The sequence below is a fragment of the Pleuronectes platessa genome, chromosome 4 (assembly GCF_947347685.1).
Source record: "Pleuronectes platessa chromosome 4, fPlePla1.1, whole genome shotgun sequence".
In the NCBI taxonomy this organism is placed as follows: Eukaryota; Metazoa; Chordata; class Actinopteri; order Pleuronectiformes; family Pleuronectidae; genus Pleuronectes; species Pleuronectes platessa.
The window spans coordinates 13210637-13226670 of record NC_070629.1 but is presented as its reverse complement, the minus strand read 5'-3'; the positions used below and the strand labels follow the sequence as shown (position 1 = coordinate 13226670).

At 40.8% G+C, this 16034-nt stretch overlaps 2 protein-coding genes across 3 annotated transcripts; one reads left to right on the top strand and one right to left on the bottom strand.

The window, feature by feature from the left end:
* Positions 1-459: 459 nt before the first annotated feature.
* On the top strand, positions 460-4348 carry LOC128437980 (aquaporin-9-like). Its single transcript, XM_053420300.1, has 6 exons — positions 460-567; positions 1093-1219; positions 1911-2048; positions 2214-2332; positions 3143-3357; positions 4183-4348. The coding sequence occupies exons 1-6, from the start codon at positions 460-462 to the stop codon at positions 4346-4348; spliced, it is 873 nt and encodes a 290-aa protein (XP_053276275.1).
* A 1506-nt stretch (positions 4349-5854) lies between these two features.
* arid5a (AT rich interactive domain 5A (MRF1-like)) lies at positions 5855-14557 on the bottom strand. Of its 2 annotated transcripts, none has more exons than XM_053421698.1 (7): positions 14481-14557; positions 13406-13464; positions 10561-10729; positions 10417-10469; positions 8599-8696; positions 8352-8511; positions 5855-8262 (listed from the first exon to the last, which is right to left on the bottom strand). In XM_053421698.1, exons 1-7 carry the CDS (start codon positions 14482-14484, stop codon positions 7066-7068), a joined length of 1740 nt encoding a protein of 579 aa, XP_053277673.1. In that variant the 5' UTR covers positions 14485-14557; the 3' UTR covers positions 5855-7065. The 2 variants fall into 2 exon arrangements, with proteins under 2 accessions (XP_053277673.1, XP_053277672.1); XM_053421697.1 differs by having other exon boundaries at positions 13406-13505; positions 14481-14538.
* Positions 14558-16034: the final 1477 nt, after the last annotated feature.

Below are 16034 nucleotides of genomic sequence, written 5' to 3'. Positions count from 1 at the left end.
ACTGCTCCACACAAAACACCCCCTTTTGGCCCCTCACAACATGAAAGTAGTACCTTTGTTGTCGGATCTCTATCTTCGGAATGCCCTTGAAGATTTTCCCAGTAGTTCACCATCAACTGCTTCTGCCTAAATTAAAAAGGCATTCGCGCCAACCTCAACTTGAGGCAGACTCACCTACTTGCTCCTCATTCTGACCCTGTTAGCTATCAAATATTAATTCACCCGCCAATGATCCAAACCAAACCTCAATCGTGATCATTAGCTTTCCAAATACATACCTTTGTCATCACCGCACACTCACGTTTTAACAGATTGATTCACGTAAAACCAGCTGTAGACGCATATAAACAGGGCAATTAAAACTTTGACATTTTCTGGCAGGCAATAACTTTCTGAGAGTTTAGTGGTTTAGCTGTTTTAGTGGTTTAGCTGTTTGTTCTAGTCGCGGGGAAGAACATCATGGACATCCAGACAACAACAACAACAAGGATGAACACGTGGAAGGCGATGTTACTAGGGCTGACAAAGGAGTTCATGACAGAGTTTCTGGGGATGTTTATCCTGGTAGTGAGTACCTCCCTCTACACCTGTCATCCACTTTAAACTGCCGCTCTTTATATGAACCTGAATGCTAATAAGGTGTCAAACTGTGTCCCCAGGGTCTCTGACTGCTGTCTCTCATATGTCTCCATTAGCACAAATAAATCTCTCACATGTCAGAGAGTTGCTAGAAATCATAACAAGATGTGACTCATCTGTATTCATCATATCTCATCCATGGTGACCTTTTACAAAAAAAACGAACCATATTATTGTAGATGCATTAAGTAATTTTTCCATTCAGTTGAGGTCAGTAGAGAAATTAGCAATTGTCAAGTCACTTTACACTTCAGAGCAGAATCTGTTCTTCTCTTCTTTTTTGTAAGAGTTGTTTTTGTTTCTCAGTTATTGTGTATTTCCTGAACATTTCTAAGTTAGCCTAATCATCTTTGGCAGTCAGAGGCTGGACAAGAGGGTTAGTGTTAATGTTGGGTATAATTAAAATAACCATTCTTCCATTCTTTGTGGTTTTTTTCCCCCTTTCTGTCCCAGCTCTTTGTACGTGGTTCAGCAGCCCAGGCGATGTTCACTGGAGGGGCTTGGGGCAACCTCTTAACCTACAACACGGGAGTTACTCTGGGACTCATGTTGGCCATTTACGTTGCAGGTGAAGTGTCAGGTAACACTCGCACCCACACTTCATATAAATACACAGTCATTACAACACAACTGCTTCTTAGTTCAGAGACAAATATTTGATCCTGTAAGTCAGTTTTGTGACTATCAATTATTTTCATCATCATATTAGCATTAATGTTGATGATCATTGGGGCAGAAAATGTTGAAAATTGTCAGACGTAGTTTCATAAGCAAAATAGCCTTTTTCTGTCACACCAACATTTTTTGGTGAGTTCAGTAGTTTTCGCAGCTCTGTGTGGAACATCATGGTCAGTCTTATGACCTGCAGGCTACAGTTGCCTTATAAAGATTCAGGCAGATTCTGTCAGGTGTTGCTGGTTGTCTTGGTCATTGTTGGTGAACAAGATGGGGAGATCAACAATGGGCGCATGGCTGATACCACAGTGAGGTCAAAACCAACATCCCAGAGAGTTAAATAAATGACCGGACACAGTGCCACCGCAAAGACTTTGAATATACTTGGCTTAGGCATCTCAACGAGCTTGGGGACAGAAGTTGGACCGTTTTAGTCAATTTATCAATTAATTAAGAATCAGCAGCTATTTTGTCATTTATCGTTTAAGGGCAAACTCCAGTTGAACCCATCTGGATGTCTTGTGGGGGTCCACTGCATGACAGAAGGGATGAAATATAAAGCTTTTTGTTGCCTCTATTCATCTGCTTTGTTGTAGGAGCCTACTTGAACCCTGCAGTCACCTTGGCCATGGTGGTCCTGAGGAGGCTGCCACTGATGAAGTTTCCTTTGTATGTGGCGGCACAGTTCCTGGGTTCTTACGCTGGAGCCCATGTCTTCTATGGGTTGTACTATGGTAGGTGTCAACGTGTAAACGTCATCACTATGAGTCACTATCTCAGGAAGCAGAAAAATTCAGTCTTGACCCAACTAATCTAGAAATCCCTCTTCCTCATATTTCAATACAGTTTTTATGTGTGATCTATTAATGATAATGATGATTGAATTTTCTTTTTCTCAGATGCGTTGATGGCATATGCCAATGGAGTATCCCGTGTTACTGATGCCAATGACACAGCCCACATCTTAGCATCTTGTCCTATCGAATATACCTCAGTCCTAAATGGGTTTCTGGATCAGGTAGGGGCTTAAGATTTATAATAACAAAAAACGTCTGCTGATACTATATAGCTACTTTATCCACACGGATGATAGAACTTAATGCCCTTTACACAAATGGCCTGATGAAATGACAGCAAAACCCATTTTGTATCTTATGTCAGCTATTAGCCTGGATGGCTTTTACCTCTTTTTATGGAATTATTGATGTGTCTTCCCAACATGGTTCTAAGTATCGAAGCCAATAGAGCACAGAGATGCATCTGAGCCTGTAGATACTGATATGATCTGTGTGCGTGCATTTTGTGCAGTCGTGAGATGATTGCAATCATAAATGGAGAAAACACTCCGGTGCTGAGAATAACTATCATCTGTTATGGATGTGAGTTGAGATTGACATGGTAGTTATTGTATTTGTGAAGGCTGCTAGGAGAGTTTGGGTCTAACAAGTTTTCTTCTCTTTCACTTGTTGTTGATCATATACATTTTGTGTGCTTTCAGTTTGTGTTGTTTGTTAAAATTGCTTCCCAACTGATTTGATTTTTAAAAGGCCAAGCTTTCTGCATGTAACAGCATTAGTGAAGTAAACCAAATAGCAACACCAGCAACATTAATAGTTAACCTTCCGAGTAATGATCATCTCACCCAGGCGTGACTTATTTATAGAGCTATAGTAACGCTGATTTATACAGACTGAAAGTAGGATAAAGGGGAAGCCTCACGATGAAGCTTACACAAAACAACAGGGCAGATGGGGTTACTGAAGAACACCCCCTCAATAACAACATCAATAGAACTTAACTGTTGTTAATTTCCTTATGCTTTTTTAAGGTGATTGGCACAGCCGCTCTCATCGTGGGCATCCTGGCCTTCACGGGCGAGAACAACAGCGGCAATCCAAAAGGCCTGCAACCTCTGGCCTTCAGCCTGATCATCATAGCCATCGCAGTGTCCACGGGTCTGAACCCCGCGCCCCTCAACGCAGCTCAAGACGTCAGCCCATGGCTCTTCGCGGTTGTGGCTGACTGGGGGCTGGATGTGTTCAGGTTATTTGAATGATGTAGAAACAAAAAGTGCTGGTATAATCTGTGACAGACTGTGTTAAAAATTTGCAAACATAAAATAGGGAGTTTAGGACTATCTGAACTATGTTGTGATTATTACCAGAGAGAAAAATGGAAGAGATCTTTTTTTTTCCCTTTTTGCTCGTTTTGGTTTAAAGGGAATGGCATACCCCCCTCATCCACCGACAAGTCACCTACTCAGTACAAGTGTTTGAAAATCCTTGTATCAGGCCAAGTTGTTTATATCCTTTCAATAAATGAGCAGCTTGACATTTTTGGGGATAGCTAATACCCTTCAAGGATGTAGGAAGGTGAATATCTCTTTTTGCTGAATACGCCTCTATGCAAATCAGAGATATATCATTCATCTCTCCTCTCTCAAAGCAAAAATAGGATATAGTGTTATATTGTCCACGCAAAGTCATTTCTAACCCTTAGAGGAATGAGGATGTTTTCTCATATGAATGCTAACAAGGTCTTAACATGGAATCTTTCACCTCTCTGCTGTCCTCCCATATGATAATTAACATTAGTTTCTTCCTCACTGGTAAACTTTCTTACTCCATGCACCCAGTTTGCAATCCAAGCTTTCTGTCTGATGTCCGACCTTGCTTCAGTAATTTCCTTAAACTTGACAAAGCTCTGAGCCAGAGAGGAACTAAACAGGTTGTGTTGACCTGGTCAGCGGCGGCCGATCCAATCAAGGCAGAATTTAAGGTTTTTTTTCATGCAGGAAGCTGTGATAATAACTACACAGCTAATTTGTGCCTTGTCATTATTGTTCATGTGTACGTGTCCCTACTGCAGAGCTGGAGATTCCTGGTTTTGGATCCAGTTGATAGGGCCCATGGTGGGTGGAGCACTCGGAGCTGGCATTTACGCTCTCTTCATGGATTGGAACCACACTGAGCCAGTTATAGAAGAGGAGAGAACTACTTTCACGGCACTGTTTGAAGTGATGGCCATGATTTAAACCTGGAGGAGATGACAAACATTTTCTTTTAGATGAAGCAGTTTTTTAGAAAGCATGTATGTGACTGACTTTCATTTCTATTATATGTATGAATAAATACTTTTTGTAGAAGGTGTCTTTATGAGTTTCAAAATATTAAGCATGCTTATAAAATATATTATATATATATATGTTCTCCTTTTTAACTTGGATCATCCTGTTGTAAGAAATATTTGCCAAGCTTCTGTACGTTTAAAAAAATATATATTTCTGTCTACCTCATAAAGTTCTAACTGTAGGAAACACCTGATTTTGACACTTGATTTAGCCAGTTCTTTGTGGACTGACTCCTTTGTTCTTTTTCACTTCATCCTTTGCATGTGTGTATAGATTGTGTGATTGATTGCTTTATCCTGCTGCCAGCATTGTAGTTTTACACACATATATGTAAATAAAATCAGCCTTAAAAGACTACACTGGTGTTGTTTGTGTTTTCAATTATTTCCATATTGCTGTGACACACAGTCCTATGTTATGCTTGATTACAGATTAATGAGATGCTGGATATCAAAGAGCCATAACTCAACATAAGATAAGTGTCTGCTAAGTCTGGCTATGCAAACACTAATTATTTACATCAGTAACTCAGATGATTTAGGGTTGGTTCAAAGCTCAGCATTGAAAATCTATCAACAACAGTACACATATTAAAACACTACCTATATATGTAAAATGGAGTTGTCCAAACACTGTTTTTTCCCCCGATTTGCTGTGTTCTTGTGATTAGTTATGCTTCAATCCTGTGAGCAGAGAAATGTGAAGTTGCAGAGACAATCCTGAGGTCAACAGGCTGTTTGATACATAATCCAGCCTGTAACAATGGATGACATGCTGTGAGCACCACTGTCAGACGATATGATGCACATAGACCTATACAGAGTGCTGATATCAGATGTTTATTATGTCGGTGGCTCTGTTGTTCAGGTCTGTGATTTTGGGTGCGGAGGGCCGATGATTTCAGGAGCTGTGTGTGTGTGTGATTCTGGTGAGTTTGTTTTTGTTGTCACAGACAGTGTTGTTTATTCTTAAATGCCTGAATACTATTATACATTTAAGGCAGAGGAGAGATGGGCCTAGGGCTAAAAGCCGTGGAAATGGAATGGTTGTGTGTAATGAATTTAAATGTGACAGTGATATTCTGCTGAAAACCTCTTGCCTTTAGGCACGGTAGGTAGGGATGGTTTGATAAATGTCAATGTAGTTACTGTGCATGGAGTTTGAGGTATTTGAAATTAAATGTATTCCAACTGAATAAATTTGTAATATGTCTTGGAAGTAAAGTATACTACCTTATATACAAACAGACGTGTGTAATAAAGTTTGTTTGTATAGCCCAGTGGAAATGTTATATTGGGTCCATGAAAAGTCATGTTTATAAACCTACAGACTAATTCATTTCATCGTTAAGACGTAAAGACACATCATGGAAATAATGACATTGAACAATCTGACTGAACACAATTGACATGTTTTCCTATTTAAATATTTATTGTTTGTGTTGCTTCATGAAGTGAGAATAATCAGATGAATTTTCCCGTTTTGTCCACTAGGTGAAGCCATCGTTCAGTGATTGGTTTCAGAGTTGTGTCAGCGAATACTTTCTTTTTAAGATAGGCGATATGAGGCCGTTACATTGAACCTGTTGAATACGTGTTGACCTGAGGATATGCATCAGTTTCACATCTCAACCAAAGTAACATTACATAAAACACCTGCTTTCACTTCCACTCACAGTCTTAGTCCAGGCGAGACACAAACTGACGCCTTCTTCTTCTTTTGTTTCAAGCACATATAAAAAAATTATCAAAAAAGTATAGTGAGACAACAAATAAGCCACAATGAGAAATAGGGTCATCCCCGCGCCTTCCACCCCCTTGTTTTAAAAACACAGTCCCAATGACATCATGAGGAGCGAAATTTCATGTTGCTTGGACGTTCGCGAAGGAATTGCTGCAGCTCATATTTATCAGGTTATCAAAGCAACATTTTTAGAAAAATTTAAAAAAGTAATTGTGTGAACTTTCTCTGATAAACAAGGAGCTTGTAGCTCCTCGATGTATTTGTATGAAACTTGGAGACGGTCCAGAGAACATCTCAAAGACCTTATAAGTTCAGTTTCAGGCCTATTTCATGAATAAACGACCAAAGGTTATATTTTTTTGAATGTCGGTTTATTCATTCATTATCATTTAATAAAAATCTATTTAAATACATATAATTGAGATTTACTTGTAATTTTTTTTTAACACTGATATGAGTCAGATATTACAGAAACATCTCTTCAGAGTACAGTACAATGAGGAACAGAACACAAAGTTCTTTAGTTTCAAACACGGGCAAATGTGTGAAGTGACAAAAGAGACGTATAGGGCGAATAACAGACTATACACCAGTGTAGTATTATGTGTGACAGACCATTCTTGAGTAATGTCCTTCAGAGTGCATGCAAAATTGGACTCATACAATGACAATGCCTTGTATGTTTCCCACTGTTACACATAAAGCTATCACTGCCCAGGCGTGTGCAAATCTGTAGAGCCTATTGTGTGTGTGTGTTGCGAAATTCATTATATCTTTAAAACACTAAGGCCTCCACAGAATTACAAAGCACATTACAAAAGTGGTATAACAAGCTCAGTGTCTTCCTTTTTCAGTGGGAACGAACTGGAATTGAAACATCAGAGCTTGTGAGGATAACTTGGATTCATGGCAGGCAGGTATCCAGTGTGAGGGTGGTGTAACAGTGGAACAGGGTATGGATATGGATAAACGAAAGAGCCAGCTAGAGCAGAGGGAGCTGGACCCATTGGTATATGACGGTACATCAGCTGGGACTGTGGTAGCCTCATTCTGTTGGGGAGAAACACAGGGTGGAATGGAGGCGGATGCCGAGAGTCTCTCCCTGATTTGTCGTAGCTTGACAGGACGCACAGCACCGGCAGGGAGGCGTTGACCTGGGACACACTCTGCTGGGAGACAGGACTTTTCTGTAGCAGCGCCCTGGATTTCTCCCTCTTCTCTGTCGGATAAACCCATGGAACCCCGTTGCTCAGCTTCTTAGCATGATTCTGAGGGCCGTCCTGGTGCACCAACCTGCCCTGGTGGATTTTATAACTCGGCCGCATGGGAGCAGGCCGCAGAAGCTGAACCGATTTTGGAAAAACTTTGGTAAAACTGGAGGAAGGAGTCGATTGGAAAGGATGGGTGAAATATTTGCTACCCACTTTGTGGACTTGTTCCCAATCTTTAATTTGGATTTGCATTGAGTCAGCGGTTAGTGGTTGGGAGCTGACCTGAGAGATGTGCTTATTTGGTCCTGCAGAGTCTTTTGATACCTGAGTACAGCTCACAGACGCATTGTCCTCACCACAGTTGGATGTCACAGAGCTACAACAGTTTTGGCTCAGCTTTGAGCTTGATGCAGGCTTATTTTCATTCCCTGTTGGTTCATCCTCTGATGACACAGAGAGAGGGGAGGGGCTGCGGGAAGAGGAGGAGGATAAAGGCAGCGGGGAGCCATCATCGGAGGAGCTGCAGTGGTGGCTGGAAGAAGCCCGGGCTGGAGACTGGGAGCAGCGGATGACCGAGGGCCTGTCTTTATCCTCGCTCTGTGGACTCGGGGGCAAATTCAAGCTGGCCTGAGCCATGCGCTTTTTTTTCTCCAGAGGAGAGATGACCTCTCCAGCAGCAGCAGAAGGGATGTGAGCAGTCCAAGGATTAGATGTGGACACTGGGAGAAGGGCGTAGACAGAAGTGGGGGCTCTGATTGGCTGAGAGCAGTCTGGATACTTTCTGTCAGACGCAGCAGCCCAAAGAGCCGGGTGAGGATGAATCACTGATTCACTTTGGCAGTCGGCCTCTGGACTCCTCTGGGTCTGTAAAATACAAGGGATATTAAAGGAAACGCTCTATGTACAAATTGTGGAGCCTCTTTTTCTTGACTTTTCCTTCAGAGACACGTTACCTCACAATCCATCTCTCTATCCGACTGGCTCCTTTTTCTCTTAACCTCTACTTTTTTAATCTTCCCATCCAAGTTTCTCTTGTACGGTTTCCGTGGTTTGCTTGGGGGCAGAGGTTTGTCCTCCTCTCCTTTAACGTGTCTTTCAAATGGCAGCACGAGCCTGAAGAAATACACATGTGATTATCAGTCTGATCAGAATCTGTCGTGCTGATTGAATTGACAGGTCGGGAAACAGAATAATCCTCACCTCTCATAGTGCCTACGAGTGCATGTAGCAGCACTGGTGCTGCCCGGACTTCCTCCCAGCTCGTCATACACTTTCTTCCAAAGACGCTGTGTCGTCACCTTTACACAGAAGGGGGGGGGGGGGGGGGGGGGGCTCAAGTCAATAATTGTTACAGTAATTTTGTTTTTTTAAATGTGTGAGGTATAAGTGACAGCTTTTAACAAGGATACACCTTTCTGGGATTAAGTTAGAGGTATTGGTACCCCTAACATGATATATCAGTGGTTTAAAGTCGAACAAAGTGCTGCAATGTGTATTTTACATGTCCTCTCCTCTGCCTTTCTCTGGAGCTGCAGACAGAACAGGCTGCTTTCGCCTGCCTCTTGAACCCCTCCTCTGATTGGCTGACTGCACTTTTAATGACACGCAGCCAGGCCTATCATCGGTCTCATCCTGGTACATTGACTCTCTCTGGTAAACACAGCTGAAAGTCATGTTATGTTTGCAGCTATAGAAGACCAGCCACATATTTACAGTCGGTGATAGCAGGATGTTTCTGGATGGTAAGTTCCACCGTCCTCATGCCTGTTCAAGTTTTAGCAGGAAAGTTGCGCAATGTAGGAGTTACGTCCCGAGTTACAGTAGAGTCCCTACTGACATCCTTCAAGTAATCACAGATAATAAAAGACCAAAAAATTTATTTTACACAATATCGGCCCTTTAATACAAAAAGGCTCATGGTCTCTTCTTCTAAATATAAATTAAAGGCTGTATATAAAGATGGACGACATGACAGCCCCCCAATAGTGAAGCTAAAGTTAAACTCGTGGCTGGCTGCAGTATAGGTCATACATCCTGCCTCCTCCATGTAAACAGATGGGTCATCATGAACTGAATAAAAAGTCAAAGTCAATGCCTAATAAATTATTGTCAGAGATGTTTTCTCTCGTGTTAGGTAGTTTTATCAGACTGATATATATTCAAGTGCTTAGTTTGGTCATGATTTGGCGCTGTGAACAGGGGGTGGAACGTTATGATCAACCGCTCAGGATGACCTCACTTCCGTAGCTCAATCACCTGATCGCTTCTGCGCAGACCCTGGCTCCAAATATGCAAGATTGCATTATTCATATGTGGTATATTTTAGCTTTATCTGTTGATAGTGGGAGGAAGTGGAGACGTGTCATCCAGTCTAGAGTACAAACTAAAGGGCTGCCTGGGTCTTATACAATGAGAAACAACTGTCGATAATAAATTATCTTCTTTTTGTTCTGAAATTGTTCAAAAATGTTCATTTATTACTATGTGTTTCTCATTTTTATTATCTAACTTGCCGTTGTGTGCATTCCCACACTGCAAAATGAACTTGCCTTTGACCTTTGGTTTCACTTTGAATTAAGGGTTCAGCCCCGACTCTACCTGCTCTCAGGTCTACTTCCAAACTGTTTTAAAGAAAGGCGATTGAAGGTTATCATTTAAATGTCACGTCTGCTGAGAGAACCCTTCTATTTTTACATTTGTAAATGCGAAGGCGGCTTTTTATTTACACCCAGGGCCGCGGTGGAGACAGAGATCAGGGTCAGCTCTTCATTTCTGCTATTTCAGCATACGAGCTTCGCTTTCTCTGAACTTGTCCCTGTGTGTCACTGTGTCATTATCAAAAACAACTGTGCCTGTGCGGTGACGCTTTGACAGCTCAGAGGAATTAATGTCCTGCAGTGTGGTACAAAACCACAACGTTTGCAGCAACTGACTTATTGTGCATTTTCCACTGACAGACAACAAAAACTTGTTCTGCATCAGCCACACGACTGTGAACAATGAAGAACTTGAACTTACCAAATCGTAGCCTCCACGTTTCTCAACGGCTTTGTAGATCCTCCAAAGATTAACTGGGGGTGGAAAAAACAAACGTGCCAACCTATTTATTTCAAATTCCCCTCGAATATTGTGCAAGCATGGCGCTGATGAATATAAACTCACTCTGTTTGAAGCCCAGATGTGGGATCCTCTCTATAGGGGAACCTTTTTCCTTCATGAAAGAGTGCAGACTTGACACAAAAGCCTTCTCCTCCATCTGCACTGGACTGGGCCTCGTCTCGTCCTCACATTCAGTCGTAGAGTCATGAATCTCGATAACAGCGGGAGAAGCCTGGCAAAGCATGCGAGAGAGTGTCAGGTATACAGCTCCTGTAAATATGAAAGGGTCCACTGCACTGATGTGAAACCTGTTTTACAGTTGAAGGTATTTTGATGGATGGGAAAATGACACAGGCAGTCCTCTCATGGGACCCAAAAGTTGAAATGAAACATCACAATCAGAGGAGGTTTTCACCGCTACTTTCTATAGATAACCGCTGCACATCCTGTCTGCAGAGATAGTAGCAGACTTGTGGGGGGTTTGGTCTGGAGTTGTCATGAATGTCACTTTGAAAAAAAAACAGAAGCCCAAAGAAGGAAGTTATATATTAAGTATTGAAAAAGGGTATAGAGGTGGTGGTAGATGAGAAGTCATCATGCTGAAACTAGCTCAGTAGAGGGTATTAAATAAAGAATTAAAACGTATAAGCCACTGTAATACAGCAAATTACGTTTCATTCAAGATCTTCACTGCAGATAAACCAGGTAGGATGAATACAAACTTCACTCTGCACACTTTATATCAAATCTCTGCACACGATGTCCAGCACACAAAGGAAGAACATTCTTAAGTTGCTCTGGAGCATTAGCACAGGCAAAGAGAACAGTCCATTCTAAACAGGCAGGTATAGAATGGACACTGCACTATAGTTATATCTAAAAACACTGTACTTCTTCAGAGCTTGGGTGTGTAACAGCCAAGACGTCCAGAAGTCCACTGTAAGAAATTGATAATGTCACTATTTGTGGTTTGCAGGAAAGCAGAAATGAAACCGTGAAGGCATGCACAATGAAGTACATCAGTTAGGAAGATGTCAAAAAGAGAAGTGTCAAGCAACCAAAACATAAGAAGAGAAACTGTGAATGCAGGCGACACAGTGTCTGAACACCGGTGATATTCTCGGTCTTATTTGACGATGGTTGTTCTCAGAAAATCTGAAATGCTGAAGCGAGCTGAAAAACTTGACCTTGTTGTTTTGTGATGTGGACCATGTTAAGTGAATACAATGGATCCGCCTGGTTAATAAAGCCTGACAGGAGAATCCTGTGGTCCATCCAAAGCTTGGGACATGAAAAGACGCACTTTACCCCTTTATGACCAGCTTCCATGTGAACTGGTCAATTTAATTATTCGTTATAACTCTAAGTATTTTTTGAAACAGCTCTTTTAGGGTGTTTTATTGTTTGAGTAGATGTTTGTCAGAGCTTGGCTGTATCTTATTTCTTCGGTCTTCTTTTTATTGCCCTCAAACACATTGCCTTTGGGATTAATAAACTTGTATTTTGTATTGTATGGCATGGTATAGTTATGGTATAGTATTTGTATTGTATTGTATTGTACTATATTGTATTGTAATACATTGTATAGTATTATATTATATTGTATTTTATGATATTGTACACAATACAACAACAATCTTTTTCTGGTTATAAGGACTCTGACTTAAACAGCACAACTGCTCATATAGTCACTTCTGTTATTGTAGCAGAATCACACCTGATGGTCTTTCATATCAGATATTTCTCTGTGAAATCTCACTTTGCCACTGCGTCGATCAATTTTCATAGTCTGGATGTCACCGGTGACCACAATGTCAGTATTTCACGTTGAATCACCGCACGTAGCAGCTGCTTTATTTCAGTCATTGTACCACACAACGGCTCGAGGTGGTTTCATATTGAATCAAGTTCCTGTATGCGGTTCCTGGTTCCGAGAAGTAGGCCTCCAGTGAGTAATAGTGAAGGTGCAGGCCTCTAACCAAGATAACCTGACTGAGTCACAGTCGGGTTGAGCTGTGATGGACTTCACAGCTCAACCCGTCTGACTTTCCACTGTTACTCTGCAGCGCCAAGTAGAACAGCTCGATCTATTCCAGGACGATTGGCTGCGTCAAAGTGGAACACGGTGTCTACCTATATTTGCATTTGCAGACAAATTCGTGCGAGAGTGACGACTGTGCAGCAGATGAAATTTCTAAATTTTGCCTCGGGTATTTCAACAGTAAAATTCACCGATCTTCACTTTCAGTCAGTGATTCACACTACTTTCAGGTTCCTGCCTCAATGTCTGCCTACAGGAAACGTCTAAGCCACACAGGGTGGCCTCTTGTCTGTAGATCTCTCTCTACACAAGCAAATATCATGTTGTCACATTCAGTTCATTTCCACTGGGTGATTATATTTTGTGGAAAACCATGTGGGTGATGTTGATGTCAAAGTGTAGATATGTGACTCTCTCAGTGATTGTCAGCGGCGCTCTGGGTCGCTGCTATCGACAGGCCTGAGGTCACCACACTAACCACTGGGCTTTCGGCTCGCATCATCAGTCTTGGAAATTTATCATATCGTTCGTTTCGCTTCAGTTACCAGAACAGACTACCGGCTGTGGAGACCTCCTGCAGTCTCTGTGTGTGAGGTGAAATACCGTGTGGTGGGTGCGTGACGAGCGTGTCCCCGTCAGAATACGAAGCAGAATCCTCTTACTCATCTCACAATCGAGACGAAACAACTGGACGCACGCAATCAGCACTTCACAGACCAAATCTGCCCACTATCTCAAATTCACCAAAACAGGGAAATGAAAACACAACTCGCTGCGAGGAGTCATGTCAGAAGTCCCAGATTAACTGTAAATGATTGTACAGCTTGCTAGAAGAAGGCCAACTGACACCTCATCTGAAGTAAGTACCTGGTTCATGGTGCGCTTCTCTTCTGTCTGCTGGGACGTCTCTCTCTGGTCCTCTTGAGCTTCACACATGAAACACAGACATGGGATTTACAACATCGCCCTGAAAACAGATTCCGGTGAACTGTGTGAATTTGAATTCAGGGAACCACCGTGTCGAAACTAACCACTTCTTCATTTCTGGAAAAATCCTGTGTAGCAATGCACTGTCTACACAGGTTAAAAAATGGGTTCTATATAATATAAATAAGTACATTTCTTTTAAGTAGATTTTTGCTGTTGGGGTCTGATTTACTTTTCGTTCATTGATCAGGTGACCCTTCTGTGGAACATATTGTCAACTGAGCCTGATATGATACCACAGGTTGCCAAACCACTTCCTGCTTGTTAGCTGCACAGTATGACAGTACTAAAACATCTGTGACTATAATATTACTGTCACTAGTGGAATAGAATACATAGAGAAATGTTGCACATCTGATTCGCACCGTGAATAAAGTAATACAACATGCTGGAGCCCTGAGGATGAAATGTAATTCAGATGAAATATCACACACTCAATTCCACGTATCGCCCCCCAACCCACACTGATATCATTTGTGTGCAAAACCAACATACTTCTCTTTTGAGATCACTTGTTTCCTGTGCTGCGGCTTGAACCTTTAATTCTGCTTTCATTCGCTCTAACTTCTCCATTTCACGTGTTGAAGAAATATTTTTGATGAACTCTTTCTAATGTGCACTGACACTTCATACGTTTGTTCAACTCTAAATTCAAAAACGTGTGTAAATTATATATATTATAATATTAACAAGCGTCATATTACTGTCACACACATTTATTCAGGGTTGAGGTTAATGACATATTCCTGAGGCATTGAAGCTTTAGTTAAATTTTCACAAATCAGTGAAATGTAAACAAGTTAACTTTTGCAAAAACAGACAGTTGTTAATAAGAACAAGGAAAAGGATTAAAAGTCTAATATTTATCGACTTTTCAGTATAAATAAAACTATTTAAGTATTTAAACCTGCTGCGATCAGTGTCTGGCTTCTGTAAATATGAAAATAATTCTCACCCATCTCTAGAAGTTGTCCTCTAGTCTCCGGCTTGGCTGTGTTTTGTGACAATAACTCACGTGGTGCCCCAATAACTCCACACCTCGAAAAAGGAAGGTGTCTCCACAAGACAGTTTCATTGGTTGACTGGTGGCACCACAGTCCTCCCCCCCCCCCCCCCCCCTTATTTAATGAGTCTGAGAAAGTTTGTTCTCCTCAGAAAACAGCAGCTGTGTTTAAATTGTGTATCTAAGCACAAATCAAACAGAATACAATGCTGCACAGATACATGTGCTGTTTGTTGCTTCATTCCTTAAGAAAGATTAAGTTGATGTCCAATGTTATAAGCGACACATTGTAATCTCATAACTAAATCTAACATATTTTACCACAAATTACAAAAACAATCAATACAGTCTTCATTATAATGACGTATAATAAATTAAAAACGTTTATTTTTAGTAGAAGTGATTAAATAGATTAATATAATAAATACAAGAAGACACAGGATAAAATATTAATATTAAGATATTAATAATACAAGACAAAAATGTAGAAGACAATAATAAATCCTAATTCGTCAATTTTTTTATTTAATATAACTTTTAGACAGAATAAGACCAAAGCCAGTGATTATAGCCTGGTCACCTTCATTGCTCAGGCAGAATTTACCGAAATTCATACATTTCAGGAAGTGAAACAAACATTCAGCCCATGCCCAGAATAAATGTTAAATGTCTCTAAATGACTCACATCAGTTCCCATATGTCTTTATTATTGGAAAAATGTATTTGAGGAATATTTGAAATAAGGTACAAACTGTCAGATGTACATCAGTGCCTCAATAAGTGTTTTTACTGTCTGATTCAACATCAGACAGAGTTATCTTATCAACTGAGTTATCTTGATTATACTTCATTATTTCATGTTGGGCTCTACTACGTCTGACATGTGTGGGGTTGTGCAACATGTAAAATCCCATTGTGTTGAGCGATTGTACATGTGTGTGTTAATGCTTGAAAAAGAGGAGGAGTCACAAAACATCTTCTGAGAAGTAACACAAGAAGTATTAAACACCACAATGATTCAACACCTTTAAGTGTCATGCTTCCCTCGATGTGTGTAGAGTTAGTGTGATGATTAAAACACTGCAGATGTGGGGGGAGTTCAAGAGTTACCAGCATCGCTCATTGGGAGAAAAGCTATTTAATTTGATGCTGCTGTATATATACATGTTTACAGTATGTCTGAAGAATAATTGTTAAAGAAGTGGGCTCATCGGTTTGGAACAAAATACAAAGTCTACTATTGTCTGCCAAAATGTCATTAGTTAGTGTATAAGCATTATTCAAACAGGAGTCGCACTTGTAGTTTTGAGTCATAACAGCTAACAGTTCCAAGTTTGATTTAACAGAAAGGAGTGGGACAATAAGGAACAGACCAGTGCAGCAGTGTAATGGGTGCAAGTTAAAAACAAAGTAGAAAGAGTTTAACATAAATATGAAATAATATAATATCAAATGTAACAATACTAAAGATGCAGGGCCTTTGTCTCTGTGTGCCCCCCTCTTGCT

Coding starts and splice junctions, on each gene's coding strand:
- arid5a (XM_053421697.1), bottom strand. CDS start 13,474: ATGTGTGAAGCTCAAGAGGACCAGAGAGAGACGTCCCAGCAGACAGAA. Junction 10,730..13,405: donor AGAAGCGCACCATGAACCAG/GTACTTACTTCA, acceptor ATGCTTTGCCAG/GCTTCTCCCGCTGTTATCGA. Junction 8,512..8,598: donor ACTCGTAGGCACTATGAGAG/GTGAGGATTATT, acceptor GTATTTCTTCAG/GCTCGTGCTGCCATTTGAAA.
- LOC128437980 (XM_053420300.1), top strand. CDS start 460: ATGGACATCCAGACAACAACAACAACAAGGATGAACACGTGGAAGGCG. Junction 2,049..2,213: donor CTTCTATGGGTTGTACTATG/GTAGGTGTCAAC, acceptor TCTTTTTCTCAG/ATGCGTTGATGGCATATGCC. Junction 3,358..4,182: donor TGGGGGCTGGATGTGTTCAG/GTTATTTGAATG, acceptor TCCCTACTGCAG/AGCTGGAGATTCCTGGTTTT.